The sequence below is a fragment of the Lynx canadensis genome, chromosome B1, assembly GCF_007474595.2.
Source record: "Lynx canadensis isolate LIC74 chromosome B1, mLynCan4.pri.v2, whole genome shotgun sequence".
NCBI classification, from domain to species: Eukaryota; Metazoa; Chordata; class Mammalia; order Carnivora; family Felidae; genus Lynx; species Lynx canadensis.
The window spans coordinates 20,474,276-20,495,245 of record NC_044306.2 but is presented as its reverse complement, the minus strand read 5'-3'; the positions used below and the strand labels follow the sequence as shown (position 1 = coordinate 20,495,245).

General features: G+C 40.4%; 1 protein-coding gene across 3 annotated transcripts in view; it reads right to left on the bottom strand.

Moving 5' to 3' along the window:
* The window catches only part of MTUS1 (microtubule associated scaffold protein 1), a 171,883-nt gene that overhangs the window by 92,093 nt on the left and 58,820 nt on the right, over positions 1–20,970 (bottom strand). For all 3 annotated transcript variants that reach the window (XM_030312206.2, XM_030312207.2, XM_030312208.2), the window contains exon 3: positions 11,017–11,212. In XM_030312206.2, coding sequence (XP_030168066.1) covers positions 11,017–11,212 — 196 coding nt within the window. The remainder of the gene's footprint in view (positions 1–11,016; positions 11,213–20,970) is intronic.

The following is a 20,970-nucleotide window of genomic DNA, read 5'->3' as shown; positions in this document are numbered from 1 at the left end:
CCCAGTCTAGTGGCTTTAAATACCATCTACATGTTGATGAATCCCAAATTTATATCCCTAGACCAGAAATCTATGCACTCCAGACTCATGTATCCCACTTTTCTCTCAACATCTTCACTTACAGATTATTCATCTCAACTAAGTATCTCTATAGCTGAGTTCTTGATAACTGTCTACCAACATCTGTGCTCCCATCACCCATCTCCATCTCAGCGGATGGCACCATTATCCTTCCCCATTGTTCACACCCAAAACGTGTAGTCACCTGACTCCACTCTTTTGCTCTTACCTCCTCTAAGCAAATGCTGTCAGCTTCACTTTCAACATGCTCATCTAGAATCTGACCAGCCCTCACTGCCATGACCATGGTCCAAGAAGCCATAATCTCCTGCCATGACTGTAGCAATACCTCCTCACTGATCTCTGGATGCAGCCCTCACCCCCATTCTATATACTCTCTACACAGGTATCAGAGTGATCTTATCAAAATTTAAGTCGCTTTGGGGGTGCCTCGGTGGCTTAATCAGTTGAGCGTCCAACTCTCAATTTTGGCTCAGGTCGTGAGCTCCCGTTTCGGAAGTTTGAGCCTCACATTGGGCTTGCACTAACAGTGCAGAGCCTGCTTGGGACTCTCTCTCTCTCTCTAAGTAAATAAATAAACTTAAAAAAAATTCATTAAAAAATAAAAAAAATTTAAGTCACTTTGGTTAAAAGCCAAAATCCTTAGGATTTTTAACACTGTCCACATCTGGTTCTCCACTACCTGTTTCACTTCTGTTTCAACTTTTCCTTCCTTCTTTCCTTGCTTTCCTAGAGCACATTAGAGCCACCTCAGTGTCTCCACTTACTGTTCACTCTGACTAGCACGGTTTTCCTCCAGATACTCCTAGGACTGACACCCCCTGGCCTTTACTCAAAAGCCACCTCTCCCTGGTCACACTAACCAACATTTCTTTCTCTCTCACACAAAAGTAACACCCACCATTTCATATTCCCCTTCTCTGCATTAGTATTTCCCCTCCCCCTTTAGTACTTTACATTATCAAGCATCCTATCTACTTTTATTTACATATTACCCATCTCTCCCACCAGCATGTAACTTCAAGGAGGGCATGTTTCGATCCTGTATTCACTTCTGTACCTCAGCACTTTGATCACTGAATCTACATTTATTCAATAAATATTTCAGTGCCAAATTTATGCCAATTAAAGTAAGATACCGTTTGCACTTTCTGAAAGAGTAAATATTTAGAAATCGTGTTAGAAAGGTCAAAATACTGGCAAGAGTGTCGGAAAATGCTCTTACGTACTCAGAGAGGGAGCACCGACTTGTAGGCTGTTTCTGAAGGGCAATTTGGCAACGTGCAACCAGTCTTAAAGTGCTCACACCCTGTGATTCCATCTAAAGGAATGCATCCAAGGAATTTATCTGACTAGCTCTCTTACTATGTATAAAGTTCTTCAGCGTGAAATCGTTTCATTCACTAAAAAAACAGAACAAAAACCCTGAAACAACATCATGTTCAAAGTCTGAAGAAATATATTGCAGCACGTTCCATCGATGCAGTATTATAAGGCCGTTTAAAATCACGTTATTGAAGAGTAAGAATTTAAGAAGCTAAGGAAATAGGCACTATACCTTCCAAGTGAAAAAGAAAATTCAATTAAGTAAGTGCCTACTGACTGTTAGGTAGAGGATTTCTGAAACAGTAGGAATTGCTTGCACCTATGAAATATATGTTACCACGTGCCCATGAGAATATGTCAAAAGAAAAGGCATTGAATAGTTATCAATTCTGACGTTAAAACCTATCTGGCATTAATGAGATTAAGGGTGATTTTTCTTTCCTTTCCACTTTTCACTAAAAGTGTTATACTATTTATTTATTTTAACATTTATTCATTTCTGAGAGAGAGAGACAGGGCGTGAGCAGGGTAGCGACAGAGGGAGAGAGACACAGAATCCGAAGCAGGCTCCAAGCTCCGAGCTGTCAGCACAGAGCCCGATGCGGGGCTTGAACTCCTGAACCAGGAGATCACGACCTAAGCCGAAGTCAGATGCTCAACCACCTGAGCCACCCAGGCGCCCCAAAAAGTGATATAATTTTAAAAGTCTACTGGGCAAAAGGCAGTGGAAAACTGACGAGCTATCCAAATGCACTGGTTAAATCCAAGATGCACGAGAGATACGGTTTACAATGCTTCTTCCTTTCCTTTCCTGGCATGCACAGACCTGGGCTCTGTCTGGACCTCTTCTGCCTGCTGACTGCCTGAACACCAGTGTATCATGTCCTAATTGCCCAACTTCCCTTCTCTGTATTCCCGTTTATCTTTACTGACTCGGTCCACAATCTCTACATTCCACACTCTGAACCCTAGCTGCCTGTCCTATCATTTCTACTCCCTAGTATACCAGCTAAGCCCTAAAAATTACCTCAATCCAGATGTAGCCTCCTTATTGTATTTCCAAGGTCTCGATGGCAAACATCAAACAAAGCATCAATACCAAACCAAGACTGACACACACATTTGCAAAGGTGTACCTCGATCACAGAATAGAATTACCTAGATTACAGCAAAAAAGAGTCTCAGCAAACTTTGGTACTGTTAATCGTATCCTCTTCTGAAATCCTACAGCTTTTGTTTTCCTTTAAAATATCCTAAGGACAGATGTGATGAGGGACAAACCCACCACCTCCCCTACTTGACTGGTAATAGCTTGAAGGCAAGCACCAGGTCTTTCTTATCCCATAAACTGCTCTGGGTCTGCAGTACAGCTTGCACAGTGTATACTTCCAAAGGGTCAAGTGAATGAATTATCTTCCGGAACACAAAATTTCAGTAGCCCACTACATTTATATATTGCAAAATGTGACTTTAATAGTCCGTATTCTTGAGTTAGTCAAGGCAATGTTCTATTAGTACGACACAAACTACTCTATGTAGCCATCACCATTTGCTCCAGAGTGAACTCAAAAATCTAGTCACGGGAGTACAGGTGAGTCACAACAAAAACACGACAGATATTAAAAGGGCGGTCATCTGACAGAGAAACAAGAACTTGCCACAAAGCGAGGTTCTCACGAGGACTTGAATTGCTCAGAAGCACGGGGCTCGTGGTAATACTGTCAGTACCTGCCTCTGCAAGTGTGTTTACAAGATTTCTGCTGCTTCACATGGGGATTCAACAAAAATAACTCCCGTAGTCACAGGCCTAGGAACATGCATCCCGCAAGTGAAGGTGTAATAAATTCAAGACTGAGAAGGGTCGTGTCCCTTCCCCAGCTACCGTACAAAGAAGATGAACAAGGGTCTTCACGGGTCCGTCAACAAATGTATTTATCTGGTGGTGAGGTGACTGAACTCACCTGGCACAGAGCTCCTAACCACGATGGAAAAAGGCATGTGGTGAGCATCCCGGCTCATTAGAAGCCAAGGTTCACAGGAGAATTACTTTGAGCCATGAGGTCACTGAGACGCAAAACTGAAGATCATCTTATTTCCTGTTCTAAGGTTACAAAAATAAGCAACTCAACAGAATTTGCGCAAACTCACGTCAAAGAAATCCCTTCACCTCGTAAAAGTGAGCTGCCAAAAAAAAAAAAAAAAAAGTTGGGGGGGGGGGGCTGTCCAGCCCATCACCCACGGCTACTACTCTGACACTTGACTCTTAAAATTCCCTACTTAATCTCCAATTGTGTCTATCCCTACACACTGCTGCCTTCCCTTTATTTCTAAGGCTAACTTAGTTACGGGTGCTCTGGACGCATTCTGACGCTTTCATCATCTGACTGTCAGCCATTACTGATATTCTTACCTTTATCAGCTCTTTTCCCATGGGTTTCCTTACCCTCTACTACACATTTGCACTGTTTTAACCTTCCAACATCCCTGCGCCCTTTGAGGTGCTTCTTGATCTCTTCAAATTCAGCATGGTCCGAACTAAACCCATCACTGTCTTCCTGTTAACCACTTCTTGCTACTCTGTTCCCTATCTCGCTTCATGGTCACCCAACAAGAAAGCGGCAGAGACACAAGAGACTCTCCCCCACCAACGGAAGTTTACCAGACCCCCTTTCTCCAAAACGTTTTTAGCATTTTCACTGTTTCTTATTCCCACACACTGGTACGACTCTTTTAAGTTTGTGTCTCAACGATGAGAGAACTGACCTGCCTCAAACATCCTCGGGACACCATCACTTACCTCAACACTCAATCGACTCCAGACATGTGGATCCTGCCCTCAATGTTTCCAAACACATCATACCCTTTCATAGGGCTCCACTTGCAATACCACAGGGTATTCCCACCCTTGGGAATACCAGCAACTTTCTTTCCATGCCTGGAAAACTTCTACAGGCACATTCCAAGGCCAGTTCAAATGTCATCACTATTCTCCAATCTGCCCTTCGACCAAGTTAGTGGTGTTCCCTTCACTGTGGACACAGTGCTTCACATAAGTTTCCATTCAAATAAGGCCAGACAACATTTTTAAATATCTGTTGTATAATAGGTACACTGTGCTGAGCAATGAAAAATATAAAGATAACTTACACCTGGGGGCACCTGGGTGGCGTCCAACTTTGGCTTGGTCCGTGGTCTTGCAGTTTGTGAGTTTGAGACCCATATTAGGCTGGCTGCTGTCAGTGCAGAGCCCACTTTGGATCCTCTGCTCCCTCCCCTCTCTCTCTACCCCTTCCCTGCCTGTGCTCACTCTCTTTCTCAAAAATAAGTTTAAAAAAATTTTGAAAAAAAATTAAGAATTCTTTAAAATAATAATAAACATGGGGCACCTGGGTGGCTCAGTTCGGTTCAATATCCAACTTTGGCTCAAGTCATGATCTCACAGTTCATGAGTTTGAGCCCCGTGTCAGGCTCTGTGCTGATAGCTCGGAGCCTGGAGCCTGCTTTGGATTCTGTGTCTCCCTCTCTGCCCCTCCCCTTCACGTGGTTTGTTCCTCTCTCCAAGATGAATAAACAAACAAACAAAAAACAACTAGGACATGGACTCTCCTTATGGGCCTCACAATTAGGAGACAGACATGTACGAAAATGATTACAGTAGCATAATAAAGGCCAAGTATCACAGAGGCCAGGACAGATCAGCTGCAGTTTGAAGAATGAGGAGTTTGCATTGAAATCATATGCTTCAACACCTCTTTTCACCTCACCCTCTAACCAATGAGATTGTTAAAAGGGCCTATCAATCACATTTGTAGTCTCCGAATCCAGTAGACAGCCCAGCACACAGCAGGCTCTCAAAACTTTTACCCAATTCATAAAGCAACCGAAACTGCTTAGTGACATATTAAGCCTCACTTATGGGTCATTCTATAAAGCAATCTTCTCCAGAATTACTTGCCAAGGGAGAAGAATTGAGTGGAAGGCCCATAAAACAATCAAGAATTCATAATGTCAGGAAGGAATAAAAGAGAAGACACTGGTCTCCCTGTAAAACCCTACCTGGTTGGCCTCATCCGTCCTCCCGGCTCCCACCACACATGCTGGGCAGCTCCCTATCCCTCAAGCACCCCCCTACCGCCTCCCCTCCACCTTTCCACCTGCTGTTCCCTCTGCCCGGCGAAGGCCTTTCATCTGATATCCCAAGGTCTCTCTCCTCCTGCACCTTCAGATACTGGCTCATTTGTCCCCTGCTCAGTGTGGCCTTTCTCAACTGCCTGATATTAAGATGCCACGCCCTTCACCGCCTTTTCTTCTCAGCACCTATCATCGTACATTCTCAACATCTTATTTACTGAATTTTTCAACTCGCCTGACTAGAATTTAAGCTCTGCAAGGCAAGAATTTATCTCTTTTGTGCCTTTCTGCATCCCCAGCACAAGCAGGCACTCAATCCACACTCGTTAAATGAGCAAGTCAGTGTGTCGGACAACGGGGTGTGTGTCAGAGAGGTTCAGGGCACAGCACAACACCGCAGGGTCTGTCCCGTGTCCGCCACTTATTAACTCTAATTTTGTCCAAGTTACTTAAGGTTTCAAAACTTCCAATTCCTTATCTACAGAATTGGGATAGCTATACTATCTAAACCTCATGAGTTGTAAGAATAAATGAAATTAGACATTATCTGTATCTCATGAGTTGTAAGAATAAATCAAAGTAGCCATTTAGAAAGCTTAGAAGACAGCATGACAGGTCTCTGGTGCTCAAAAACATCACTATGACTATCATTTTTATGAAAAAAAAACAAAAAACCCCGAGACACTTTCTTTAAAAAGTATTTTAACTATATGTACATACAGAAACATCTGTAAGCAACATGTTAAAGTTAGCTTTTAGAATAAGTTATTACGTGGTAATTTCTGGTTTTCAATAATTTATCCAAGTATCTTTCTCATAATTTTGCAAGCTAGTTCTCTCAAACTCTCACCTAGAGAAGAGTGAAATGATATAAAAGTACATTGAAAAGATCTTAAATTCCCTTTGACCCTCAATAGACAAAATTAGTTTACAAAAGACAACTAAGAAAAAAACACCTTAGCAAGAAAGCACAGAAGCCTGTAATGCCAGGCAAGTCGTGACAAGTTTGGGATGTACTCCTGGTCTGAGAGGAATTTATTTTATTAACCCACAATAAACTGAATTAAAACAAAGGTTTACCCTTTTAAAATGTTATTTCTCTTTGTCCAGAAGAAAAACTAAAGACTGTTTCTTTCATGAGGCCCTTCTTCAGGCTCTGGTGTAATCAGACCAAGCCCCTGGACATTCTTCTTTTTCACAAAGTCCTAAAAGCACTTAGAGGCCTTTTCCACACCCTTTATACACCCTTTCGTGCTGCTTGTGGCGTCATCAGCACGCATTTGCTGTCCCCAGGTAGGTTACCAGATCCACAAGGCAGGGAGTGGCCTACTTCCGTAATCCTACCCGGCTCAGGCTAGTCTCTGCAAGGATTATTACATGTTTGTATCAAGGGACACACACATTTATTACCTAAAACCCGGTCAACACTGGCACTGCCTTCAGAAGAGGGTGGCAGATGGGTCTCCGAAGATGCCTGGATCAATCATGAAATATTTAACTATGTAGTTATTTATTCAGCAGCATTAATTTCTAATAACCACATAACATCATTTAAATTAGGGTAAGATGACAGAGAACTCTAAGCCAAGGGCCTGAAGAGAGAATTGCCAAGTTTTTACACCATTCAGCTGAGCTTGAGAGGTTTTTTGTTTTTGTTTTTGTGTTTTTCCCCCAAAACTCGTCGTTCCACTCTAGTAGTTCTCTAGACTGATAACGTGAAGGTTAAGAGCATGGGCTCCAGAGTCCTACTGCCTGGTTTGAATCTTACCTCTGCCACTTTCTAGCTGCATGATGTTGACAAATTATTTGACTTCTGTGTGCGATTTCCTTCAATTCGTACAATGAGGCGAAGCCTCACAAAACTACTCTGAGGATTAAATGCACTTATAAACGAAATGATTAAGACAGAGCCCGGAACTTGGTAAGCATTTTGTAAGTGTGAGGTGCTATCATCAGCATTATAATTATTATTAGGATAGTTTTCCTCACCATCTCATTTAATTGGAGTGGTTAAAACATACACATAATCTACACAAAGAAAATTTGAATCTGGTTTGTTATCACTCACAATCCGGTCTCATACCAATCTCCAGATTTTTAAAATTATTCTTCTACTTTTATTGAGATCTAATTGGCATACATCACTTGTAAGTCTAAGGTGTGTAGCCTAATGGCTTGACTTATATACGCTGTGCAGTAATGACCTCAGAAAATTTAACTAGCAGCCATCAGCTCATATAGACACAATAAAAAGCAAAAAAATATATATTTTCCTTGTGATGAAAATTGTTCAGATTTACTCTTAACTTTCATACATATCATACAGCAGTGTTGGCTATAGTTTCCATGTCGTACATTACAATTTCTAGATTCTGACAAGTAAAATGGAACAGCTTCATTGGCTTTAATTACAATTCTTTCTCCTCCTCAGTTTAAAGCTTCAAGAAAATGGTTACTTCAATTCCAGGTCTGGTTTTCTACTTAGTTCTCTGAAAGGATTTATTGAAAACCCCAGCTCTGCTGGAACATTCCTGCTGCTTACCTTTCAGTAGAGTAACTTTGTATACACAGTACAGAGGATGTCCATTTGGTTTCAATTTTCTACTACACAAACACTGCATTGTACAATAAATGGCAATGCTCTCTCAATGATCTAAAGGCACATTGTTTTTGCTCCTTGATTTTCTGATCTACTTTAACTCTGTGGGGATTAAGTTTCCTGTCCCCCACAACAAACACCTCTCGATGTATTGTGAGCATCCAAACAAGCTAGTCGCTGTTTTGTTTTAAGTACAGCATAATCACGTTAGTCTTCCAACAGTTAAAATATAAAATCAAATGCAAATGCATGAGGTTTCTAATTACATGATTTTTGCCCCCATTTCTATACAGAAAACCACCAGGGAAATGAAAACTTAGTTTGTAACTCAGGTTGAAAACTTCGAGTATGTGACTTTTTAGTTATCAAGTGTCTTTAAACGGGTTAATAAAACCTCAATAAACTTGTCTTTTCATTACGAGTACACAGACCTACTTTTCTCGTACGGCATGAAATTATATAGTATACAGTAAAGGGACTTAAAAAGTGCTGAACTCTTTTTTGAAACTTATCACTTACATAAAAGTATCCCATTTTTCAGATTACAGTAGTTCCCTCGAACCTCATCCTACCACACACAGGGGTGTTTCAAGACCTCCAGTGGATGCCTATAACTATGGACAGACCCAAACCCAACATATACTGGTTTCTTCCTCTATGTACATACCTATGATAAAGTGTAAATTACAAATGAGGTGCAGGAAGAGATTAATAATAAAACAATTATAACAATATACTATGATAAAAGTTATGTGAACGTGCTCTCTCTCTCAAAATATCTTCACTCTTCTACCTGTGATCATGTGAGAAGATAAAATGCCTACCGGATGGGATGTAGTGGGATGAATGACACAGGCATTATGATTTGGGGTCAGGCTCCTATTGGCATTCTAACAATACCTACTGGTGCACTGCGGTTGACTATTGCTAACTGAAATCACTGAAGGGGAAACCACAAATAGCTGGAGACTACTGTTTATCCTAGGCCTTGGCCTACCCTCTTACAAGTATGTGCACTTCTGGTTTTCTCGGTTGTGAGCATCATGTGGTCCAGAGAATCACACTAGTAGCCGCCGCTGCTCAGAGAGCTAGGGGAGCTCCAAACTGCCCCTGGAAAGGCAAGGACTGTCAAAGATGACAGGGCCTTACATTCTGAATCCCTCACATTTCGCAATGCAAAGCTGAAGTCCAGGGTGGGTACACGACTCGCTTGGGCAGCTCACTGGTGCCAGAGCAGTATGAGAACACAGGGCCCGTAACTACAGGCCATGCTGCCAGTGCCCGTGGCTCTCTAGTGCCACCGAGCCACAAGTTCTCCTAACATCCAGACGACAAGGGAGCTCCCCAGCATCTGCCAACTCCCATGACCCTTATCTGGCATCACCAGTAAGAACTAAAGCTTTGATCTCACTTATGCCTCACCTCCCCAAGTGTGGTAACATCCCCAATCAGGATCATTGCTCCTCTTCTGTTTCTCTCCCCAGTGAAGAAGACTTCAAGTGAATTTTTTCTTCCCGCTCAGCTCCTCTAGGGCTGGGAATGAAAACGTGCTTCAGATCTCTCTTTCTCCATCCATACTTCTTCCTGAGTCTGGTCCTCAGAACCTCAAGACCTTGAGGCTAGGCCTGAATCTAAATAAATCATCCTTAAGACACTTAGGCTCATTATACACTTCTCACACAAGAGGCTTTACGATAGGATTGGAAAATAAAACCTAAAACTACCAAGGTGTCAAGAAGGAAAGAGATCCCGTGTTGTGTTTGGTTTTGTTAGTTTCTGCAAAATGTTCTCACACGTGTTAACACATCACTCTAGAGGTACTTTGTCCACCCACCCCTCCTCCCCAGACCATTCAACAGTAGACACTATTTTTATACAGGAACTTACTTCTAAATCCTTTGGACATGCCTTTAATTTGCTCCAGGTTGGACCTGTTAAAATAAAGGGTGTTCCCTGCAGTGTTCTCAGTCAACTGGAATGGCTAGCAGTGCTTCTGTCTTAGTCTCTATGAAATAGGCTGACTTTTCCATTTCCTATTCTGAACTGCAACCCAGAGAAATCTCTACCATCAGCCAAATTTTTAGTAAGACACTTAACAGCTACTCTTACAGCACTCAAATTTCATAAACCTATCATGACTTTAAATCTACTACTTCTGGGGCGCCTGGGTAGCTCAGTCGGTTGAGCATCTGACTTCAGCTCAGGTCATGATCTCACTGTTCATGAGTTCGAGCCCTGCGTCGGTCTCTGTGCTGACAGCTCAGAGCCTGAAGCCTGCCTCAGATTCTGTGTCTCCTTCTCTCTGCCCCTCCTCTACTGGTGCTCTCTCTCAAAGATAAATAAAAAAAATTTTTAAACCCTACTACTTCTAAAATATAAACCAACATAAAAGTTCATCTCAGAAAAGTTTTAACTTTTTAGTCACTCTCCTATCCCTGAAAAATTTTAATACATCTTTCAGTAAAATTCAAGAAAAAATTCATCTCTTTTCGTATGGTGAGGGCCAACCATCAGTTTAGTGTGTAACATGTAAGTACTATTAAACACTTAATCATTTATTAAAAAATGTTTCTAATTCTGAAATTATATAACAAGCACCCAATTGTATATTTATTTATGATTCCTCTGAATAACTTAGAAGATGATTTACACACCTCTATCTTTCTCCAACGAGCCCTTACACTGCTCAAAGAGAAGAGCTGTGTCTATGAGTTCTTTTTCTACCTTCCCTGGTCCACTAAAGGCTCAATGTTTTGGTGACAGAATGTGTTGGTGTTGTAACCAAAACCTGTCTTTCTGCTTTCTGACATGCCTAATTTTTTTACATTTAAATTATCTGTAAACTGCTGTAAGGCACAACTGATTTATTGTATTCTTACCAGAACTGGACACACGCCTGATCCTCTGAGGAGATAAGGCCCGGTCAGAATTGAGATTTCTACTGTCACTATTCCGCCTCAAACAGGAAACAGAAGGCCCCACTTTGGCTTTTGAACCAGGTGTTTTCCTCAAATTGGAGGAGTCAGGCTTGGAAATATTCCTACCTGAGGTGACTGCAGTTTTTGAAGCAGAACCCTGTGAAAAAATAGTTAAGACTTTAGTCCAGATTATACCTTCCTCATACCATGTCCCGTGGCACTATGTCAAAACGACAATTTCTTTCTAAGCAGATATGCCACCGGGCTATTTTTCATTTTTAGAATGAAGGAATTAAACCTCTTCATAGTTTGCTCTTAAACCCATTATGATCTTTTATGCCCAACAGCGGAACTATTCCCAAGATGCCCAGGGCCACAAGCTGAAGTCAAGCTGCAGCTCTCAGTCTGTTCCCTGAGGCCTTTCTATAGCATCTGATGCTGAGGACGCCATCTTTCTTCAGTTTCTCTAACAGAACGCTCTCTTGGTTTTCCTTCTACCTGTCTGGTTATTCCTCCTCCGGATCCTGTTCTTCTGTACACCTTTCAATGCTAGTTGTCCCGAGGGTCCCAGACTTGACCCTGTTCTTTCCTTGCCATATGCTCTCCTTAAGTGACCTTGTCCGCTGTTTCAACCAGCACCTACACCCTGTTGTATGTGAAGTCCTTATGTCCTAGCCAGCACTCTCCTGCCTTTCCCCTGTATTTAGCTTCTTTCTTTACCTACCCACTTAGCACACTTCAGGCACCTCTACCTAGCAATGCCAACAGTAATCATATCATTGTCATTTTTATGGATCAACATATAGCCCCTACAGAATAATACTTTAAGCTCAAAATCCATGTTTCAACCCCTTTAATCTTCATAACCCTAGAAGTTGTTACCTTTATCATAAAAGGTAACAAATGTTTACATTTTACAGAAGAATACGAAGCAGTTTCTAACATTAAACTAGTTTCACCCAACCATCTCAAAACTTACTTCTTTCCATAGTCATCACAACATACCCAGGAGCCCAACATAAACAATGAAAGCTATTTCTAGGTGCTTCCTTGTTTACTTCTTCAACTCTCAATAGCCTTCTTTCCCTTTCCCATCCATCTTAGCAAAGGCCTGCATCATTTCTTCCCAGGATTACTGAAAGCACATCCTTAGGATTTCTGGTCTCACCAGCTTCCAATTTGTGTTCCACTCCACTGCTAAGGTAATCTCCTCAAAGGCCAAACTGGGTTAGGTAGCTCACCTCTGTCTTCCAGATAAAGTCAGCTCTTAACAGCAAGGCACACTGAGCCTTTCTGGATCTGGCAACCCCTGGTGGCTTCATCAGCTTATTCCTTACTGTTCACATTTCTGCACCCCCACCTCCCATCACACTCACTACCTGGAATCCCCTAAATGAGATTATCTTTTCGTGTTTCTTCCTCTTTGTATGTGTTATTTCCTCCACCCAGAATACTTTTCCGATTCATAGTGACTAAACTAGCTCCCTTGGAAGCCTTCCTTGACAACCCTCTTCAAGGCCACCACCCCAAGCAGCATAGCAGCTGATACATACTCCCAACGAGTATTTAACAACCCCTTTTAGTCCCCTTTATCTTCTAATATCACCCACCATACCAGACACTAGGTTTGGCCAGAGGTGTAGCTTTCTTTCCTATATCCCAACAATCACCATCATACATAGTATACAGTAGGCAACCAATAAATATTCCCATTCTACATAGAGGAGGTGACACTCTGAGCTTCATTCAAGGAAAAATTCCAACACCGTAAGTTATATTTTGTATTCTCCCTTTACATTACAAAAACTGAGCCTCATAGAGACTAGATAATTGGCCCAATGTCATTCTGCCAATGAATGATGGAGCTAATCTGAAAGTGTATCTAACTCTAAGATCCATACTTCTAACATCTATGCTGTGTTTTCCCTACTCGTACCTTTCTTTCCTTGCATAAGTAAGTCATAAGTAGATTAATTTCCAATACAGATATGTAAAGCCCCATGCTACCTACAGTTGAAATCATACACTGGGTGAATCCAAAGTTTAATTGGGCAAGACTTCCAGGGAAGATGCGGAGCAGGAGCCTAAACTCATGTTGTCCCAACAATATTACTAGATGGACTTCAATCTGTATTACAAAGCCGTAATCATCAAGACAGTATGGTACTGGCACAAGAACAGACACTCAGATCAATGGAACAGAATAGAGAACCCAGAAATGGACCCACAAATGTATGTCCAACTAATCTTTGATGAAGCAGGAAAGAATATCCAATGAAATAAAGTCTCTTCAGCAAGTGTGCTGGGAAAACTGGACAGTAGCATGCAGAAAAATGAACCTGGACCACTTTCTTACACTATACACAAAAATAAACTCAAAATGGATGAAAGACCTAAAGGTAAGACAGGAAGCCATCAAAATCCTCGAGGAGAAAGCAGGCAAAAACCTCTTTTGATCTTAGCTGCAGCAACTTCTTACTCAACACAGCTCCGGAGGCAAGGCAAACAAAAGCAAAAACGAACTATTGGGCCTCATCAAAATAAAAAACTTCTGCACAGCAAAGGAAACAATCAGTGAAACTAAAGGGCAACCAACGGAATGGGAGAAGATATTTGCAAATGACAAATCCAATAAAGGTTTAGTATCCAAAAGCTATAAGGAACTTACCAAACTCGACACCCAAAAAAACAAATAATCCAGTGAAGAAATGGGCAAAAGACATGAATAGACACTTCTCCAAAGAAGACATCCAGATGGCCAACCAACACATGAAAAAATGTTCAACATCACTCATCATCCGGGAAATACAAATCAAAACCACAATGAGATACCACCTCACACCTGTCAGAACGGCTAACATTAACAACTCAGGCAACAACAGATGTTGGCAAGAATGTGGAGAAAGGGGATCTCTTTTGCACTGCTGGTGGGAATGCAAGCTGGTGCAGCCACTCTGGAAAACAGTATGGAGGTGCCTCAAAAAATTAAAAATAGAACTACCCTACAACCCAGCAACTGCACTATTAGGTATTTATCCAAGGGATACAGGTATTCTGTTTCAAAGGGACACATGCACCCCAATGTTTATAGCAGCACTATCAACAACAGCCAAAGTATGGAAAGAGCCCAAATGTCCATCGATGGATGAATGGAAAAAGAAGAAAAAGAAGATGTGGTATGTGTGTATGTGTATGTATATATATATATACATACACATACACACACACACACACACACACACACACACACACACACACACACAAACGGAGTATTACTCAGCAATCAAAAAGGATGAAATCTTACCATTCGCAACTACATAGACAGAACTAGAGGGTATTATGCCAAGTGAAATTAGTCAGAGAAAGACATCCTACGACTTCACTCATATGAGGACTTTAAGACACAGAACAGATGAACACTAGGGAAGGGAAGCAAAAATAATATAAAAACAGGGAGGGGAACAAAACATAAGAGACTCTTAAATATGGAGAACAGAGAGTTACTAGAGGGGTTGTGGCAGGGGGGATGGGCTAAATGGGTAAGGGGCATTCATCTACTCCTAAAATCATTGTTGCACCATATACTAACTAACTTGGATGTAAATTTAAAAAATGAATTAAATTAAAAAAAAAAGACTACTACTAGATAACACTCATATTTTCAGTGCAAATAACCCAGAAAATGACCCCAAGACTAGCACAACAAACTTCACAACCAAATGTGGAGAAGAGGTCACATTATAGAGTGTAGGACCAGCAGAGAGCTAAACACCAATGGTCTGGATTTGGGAGGGAGGGAGCTATAGGCAAGGAGAGGGGCAAGAAATAGACTATCACACGAGGAAGCCTGCATGGGGAAAACTAATCCCATATGCATTTGGCTTTGGAAATCAAAAGGGCAGAATTTCCCACTTCTTAAAACTAGCAGGACTTAAAGCCTAGAACTTTAAAAATCAGCAGGCTCTGTGCTGAGGGAGAGCCTAGAGGGCAATAGGAAGCTGAGTCCTTAACCTTAAAGAGATAACACAACAAAAAGCCCAAGGACATAGGGCTTAGAAGCAGCAATTTCAAAAATGCCTGGGGTACACAGGAGGGAAAGTTAGTTACTAATCTCAGAGTTCCCTGAGGGACTTTTCAAGGAACAAAGGAGCTGGCAGGTAGCTTTTCCCTCCCCCACCCCCAAAATAATCACATGGCCAACTGCAGGAAACAGCCAGCACTCACTACCTTACTTGCTTACACCATGCTCTGCCCCCTCCTGCTGGGCTTGCCTCAGTCCTGATGCTGTGGATTTCCCACCCAGAAGACCCAGGGAAACCCTGCCACCATTGCATCTCTGACTTCCCTAGGAGGATGTATTGTTAAAACTACACCCCCACCCAGAGGCGCTTCATGGAGCAACCCAGGCCTGCCTCAGTCTCCAAAGTGACTAAGTGTCCCCTGAGGAGAAGGACTGGCGTCCACAGCTTGTGACACCAAGATCCCATCGTCATGCTTCCCAGAACTGCCTCAGCCAGCCGCTGGTCTCCGTAGCGGCTACACAACCCCGGTGGAAGGGGACCTGTGGGAACAGCTTGTGGCACCCTGTCCCTAATGCATGTGCAGTACAAACTCAGGCTGGCCCGGTCTTGGAAGCAGTGGTGAGTCTCCTGTAAAGAGGATCTACACCACCTTGTTAAAAGTGTGGGCCCTGCCCACTACTTTCAAGAGCAACAGACATAGCCGACTTTCTTAACACAGAGAAACAAACACAGAGTTAGGTGAAATGAGGAGACAGAGGAATATGTCCCACATGAAAGAATAGGACAGAAGAAGAGAGACCTAAGTGAAACAGAGATAAGTAATATGCCTGATAGAAAATTTAAAGTAATGATCATGAAGATACTCCCTGTACTTGAGAAAACAATGGAAGGCATCAGTGATGCAATTAAAAACAAACTTGTGGAATAACTAGCAGGCTAGAGGAAGCAGAGGAATGAATCAACAACCTGGAAGACAGAGTGATGGAAAGTAATCAAGCTGAACAAGTGAGAGAAAAAAGAATTATGCAAACTGACAATAGACTTAGGGTACTCAGTGACTCCAACAAGTGTAATAATATTCACAATATAAGGATTCCAGAAGAAAAGAGAGAAAAGGGGGCAGAAAACTTATTTGAAGAAATAATAGATGCAAACTTCCTTATTCTGGGGAAGGAAACAGATACCCAGATCTAGGAGGCACAGAGATCCCCACAAAAAAAATAAATAAAAATAAAAGAAAAAATAAATAAAAAATCAACCCAAGGAAGTCCATACCAAGACACATAGGAATTAAAATGGAAAAGAGTAGTGATAAAGAATGTTGAAAACAATGAGATAAAATACAACTACATACCAGAGCAGAGAAATCCCATGAGGGTATCAGTGGCTATTTCAGCAAAAACTTGGCAGGCCAGAAGAGAGTAGCATGATACATTCAAAGTGCTAAAAGGGCAAAATATGCAGTCAAGAATGCTCTATCCAGCAAAGCTATCATTCAGAATAGAAGGAGAGATAAAGAATTTCTCAGACAAAAACTAAACAAGTTCATGACCACTAAACCAGCCTTTATGAGAAACACTAAAGGGGACTATTTGCATGGAAAAGAAAGATCAAAAATGAGACTGTGAAAAGGATAAAACATAAAATAAGTACAAGTGAGTATTTCTGTAAAAAACAAACAAGGAATTCACAAAATGAAACAATGTAAAATATGACACCATATAACTAACATGTGCTGGGGGGTTGGTGCAAAGAGTAAAGAATGGGTTCAAAGTTAAGCGACCATCAACTTCATATAGGCTACTATATGCAGATGTTACACAAAAAACAATGTTAACCAGAAAAAAGAAAAAAACAACAACAACAATGATCAGATATGCAAAGAAAAAAAGAGAAATGAATCTAAGTATATCACTCAAGAAAACTGTCAAATCAGGGCACATGGGCAGCTCAGTCATTTAAACATCCAACTTTAGCTCACGTCATGATCTCATGGCTTCTGAGCTCGAGCCCCACAATGGGCTCTCGGCTGACAGCTCAGAGCCGGGAGTCTGCTTCAGGTTCTGTGTCTCCCTCTCTCTCTGCCCCTCCCCAACTCATGCTCTGTCTCTCAAAAACAAATAAACATTAAAAATTTTTTTAAAAATCCAACAAAACCATCAAATTGTGAAAGAGAGCAAGAGAAAGATCAGAGAAAACTACAAAAACCACAAAACAAGTAACAAAATAGCAATAAATACACACCTATCAATAATTACTTTGAATGTAATTGGAATGTAACTGGACTAAACTCTCCAACCCAAAGCCATGGGGTACAGAATAGATTACAAAAACAATATCCATCCATGTGCTGTCTACAAAAGACTCATTTCATACCTAAAGATACATGCGGATTGAAATTGAGGGGACAGAGAAACCTTTACTATGCAAATGGCTGTCAAATGAAAGCCAGAGTAGCATTTTTCATTGGACAAAACAGACTTAAAACAAAGACTAACAAGAGATCAAGAAGGAGAGTAGTGTATTTCATTGGAAAAAAATAGATTTTATTTTATTTTTTTTTTTTAATTTTTTTTTTCAACGTTTATTTATTTTTTGGGACGCAGAGAGACAGAGCATGAACGGGGGAGGGGCAGAGAGAGAGGGAGACAAAGAATCGGAAACAGGCTCCAGGCTCTGAGCCATCAGCCCAGAGCCTGACGCGGGGCTCGAACTCACGGACCGCGAGATCGTGACCTGGCTGAAGTCGGACGCTTAACCGACTGCGCCACCCAGGCGCCCCGGAAAAAAATAGATTTTAAAACACAGTAACAAAGAAGTGATAATAAAGGGGACAATCCAACAAGAAGATGTAACAATTATAAATATTTATGCACCCAACATGAACACCCAAATTCATAAAACAGTAACAAAGGAACTAATTGATACTAAAACAAGTAATGGTGGAGGACTTTAACACACCACTTACATGACAGATCACCCAAACAGAAAATCAACAAGGAAACAATGGTTTTGAATGACATGGTGGAACAGAAGGATTTAACAGATATATTCAGAACATTCTATCCTGAAACAGCAGAATACACAAACTTTCTAATGCACTCCAAAATAGATCACATTAGCCCACAAAACAAGTCTCAACAAATTCAAAAAGATCCAAGTCATATCATGCATCTTGTCTGACCACAATGCTCTGACACTCAAAATCCCAAGAAAAAATCTGCAACGAGCACAAATGCATGGAGGTTAAAACACACGCTATTAAACAATGAATGGGTCAACCAAGAAATCAAAGAAGAAATTTAAAAATTAAATGGAAACAAATGAAAATGAAAACCTACAATGGCCCAAAATCTTTGAGATGCAACAAGAGCTGTTCTAAGAGGGAAGTTTATAGCAATACAGGCCTAATGAAGAAAAATTGCAAGCTAACAACCTAACCTTGTATCTGTAAGAGCTAGAAAAAGAATGACAAACAAAACCCAAAACAGCAAAAGTAAAGAAATAAAGATTAGAGCATAAATGAAAGATACAGAAAGAACAACAAAAACAACAACAGAAACAACAAACATACATCAATGAAACCAGGAGCTGTTTCTTTAAAAAGATCAACAAAACTGATAAACCTCTAGCCAGATTCATCACAAAAAGAAGAGTCAAATAAACAAATTTACCAAGGAAAGAGGAGAAATAACCAACACCACAGAAATACCAACAACTATAAGAGAATATTATAAAAACTACCTGCCAATAATTTGGACAACCTAGATGAGATGGATAAATTTCTAGAAACATAAAACCTACCAAAACTGAGGCAGAAGCAAATAGAAAATTTGAAAAGACCAATGACACGCAATGAAATTGAATCAGTAATCAAAAAATTCCCAACAAACGAAGTCCAGGACCAGATGGCTTCAAAAGTGAATTCTATGAAACATTTAAGGAAGAGTTAATAGCTATTCTTCTCAAACCATTCCAAAAATAGAGGAATCAAAACTTCTAAATTCAGTCTGTGAGGCCAGCATTACCCCAACACCAAAACCAGATAAAGACACTCCAAAAAAAGAGAACAACAGGCCAATATCTCTGATGAATATAGATGCAAAAATCCTCAACAAAATACTGACAAGCCAAATCCAATAATACACAAAAAATTAATCACCAAGATCAAGTGGGGCTTATTGGTGGGATTCAAGGGGCATTCGATATTCACAAATCAACATGATACATCACATCAAGAAGAGAAAGAGAAAAAAATAAGAAATAGGATAAAAACCAAATCATTTCAATAGAGGCAGAAAAAGCATCTGACAAAGTACAATAGCCATTTACAATTAAAAAAAAAAAAAAACCCTCCGCAAAGTAGGTTTGGAGGCAACATTGTCAACATAATAAAGGGCATATATAAAAAACCCACAGCTAACATCATACTCAATGGGGAAAAACAGAGCTTTTTGCCTAAGGTGAGGAACAAGACAAGGATGTCCACCCTCACCAGTTCTATTCAACATAGTACTGGAAGTCCTAGTGAAAACAATCAGACAAGAAATAAAAGGTATCCAAACTGGTAAGGAAGAAGTAAAACTTTCACTATATGCAGATGATATGACACTATATACAGAAAACTCTAAAGACCCCATCAAAAACTACTAGAACTGATAAATGAATTCAGTAAAGTTGCAGGATACAAAAAAAAAATGTACAGAAATCAGTTGCATTTTAAGTTTATTTATTCTGAGAGAGCGCAAGCAAGGAACAGAGAGAGGGAGATAGATCACACAAACCATGAAATCATGACCTGAGCTGAAATCAAGAGTCAGCTGCTTAATCGACTGAGCCATCCAGGCACCCTATGAAGTCTGTTTCATTTCAATACACTAATAATGAAGCAGAAGAAATAGAAATTAAGGAAAGAACCCCATCTACAATTGCACCAAAGATAATAATCTATCTAGCATTAAACCTAACCCAAGAGGGGAAAGACCTCTATCTGAAAACACTGATGAAAGAAATTGAAGAAGACACAAAGAAAGGGAAAGACATTTCCATGCTCATAGATAAGAAAAAATATTAAAATGTCTATACCGCCCAAAGCAATCTACACATTTAATGAAATCTCTATCAAAATACTAAGAGCATTTTTTTACAGAACTAGAACAAAAGAATTGTAATATTTGTATGGAACCACAAAAGACCCCAAATACCAAAAGCAACTGTGAAACAAAAAAACAAAACTGGAGGTATTATAATTCCAGACTTCAAGTTATATTACAAAGCTATTAGTCACCAAAATAGTATGTTACTGGCACCAAAACAGACACACAGAGAACAGAACACAATAGACAGCTCCAAAATAAACCCACAATTATATGGTCAATAAACTTCAACAAAGAAGGAATGAATATACAATGAGAAAAGACAATCTCTTCAATAAATGGCGTTGGGAAAACTGGACAGCCTATGCAAGCACAAAACTAGACCACTTTCTTTCGCCATACACAAAAATATATTCAGAATGAATTAAAGACCTAGATGTGATACCTGAAACCATAAAAATCCCAGAAGAGAGCCCAGGCAGAAATATCTCTGACATCAGCAGTTAGCAACATTTTTCTAGATATGTCTCTTAAGTCAAGGAAAATAAAAACAAAAATAAACCACTGGGTCTACATCAAAACAAAAAGCTTCTGCACAGCAAAGGAAACAATCACAAAACTAAAAGGCAACATAAGGAATGAAAGAAAACATTTGCAAATAACATACCTAATAAAGGGTTAGTATGCAAAATATATGAAGAACTTATACAACTCAACACCAAAAAAACAAATAATCCAATTCAAAAATGGGCAGAACACATGAACAGACACAAAAAAGACATCCAGATGGCCAGCAG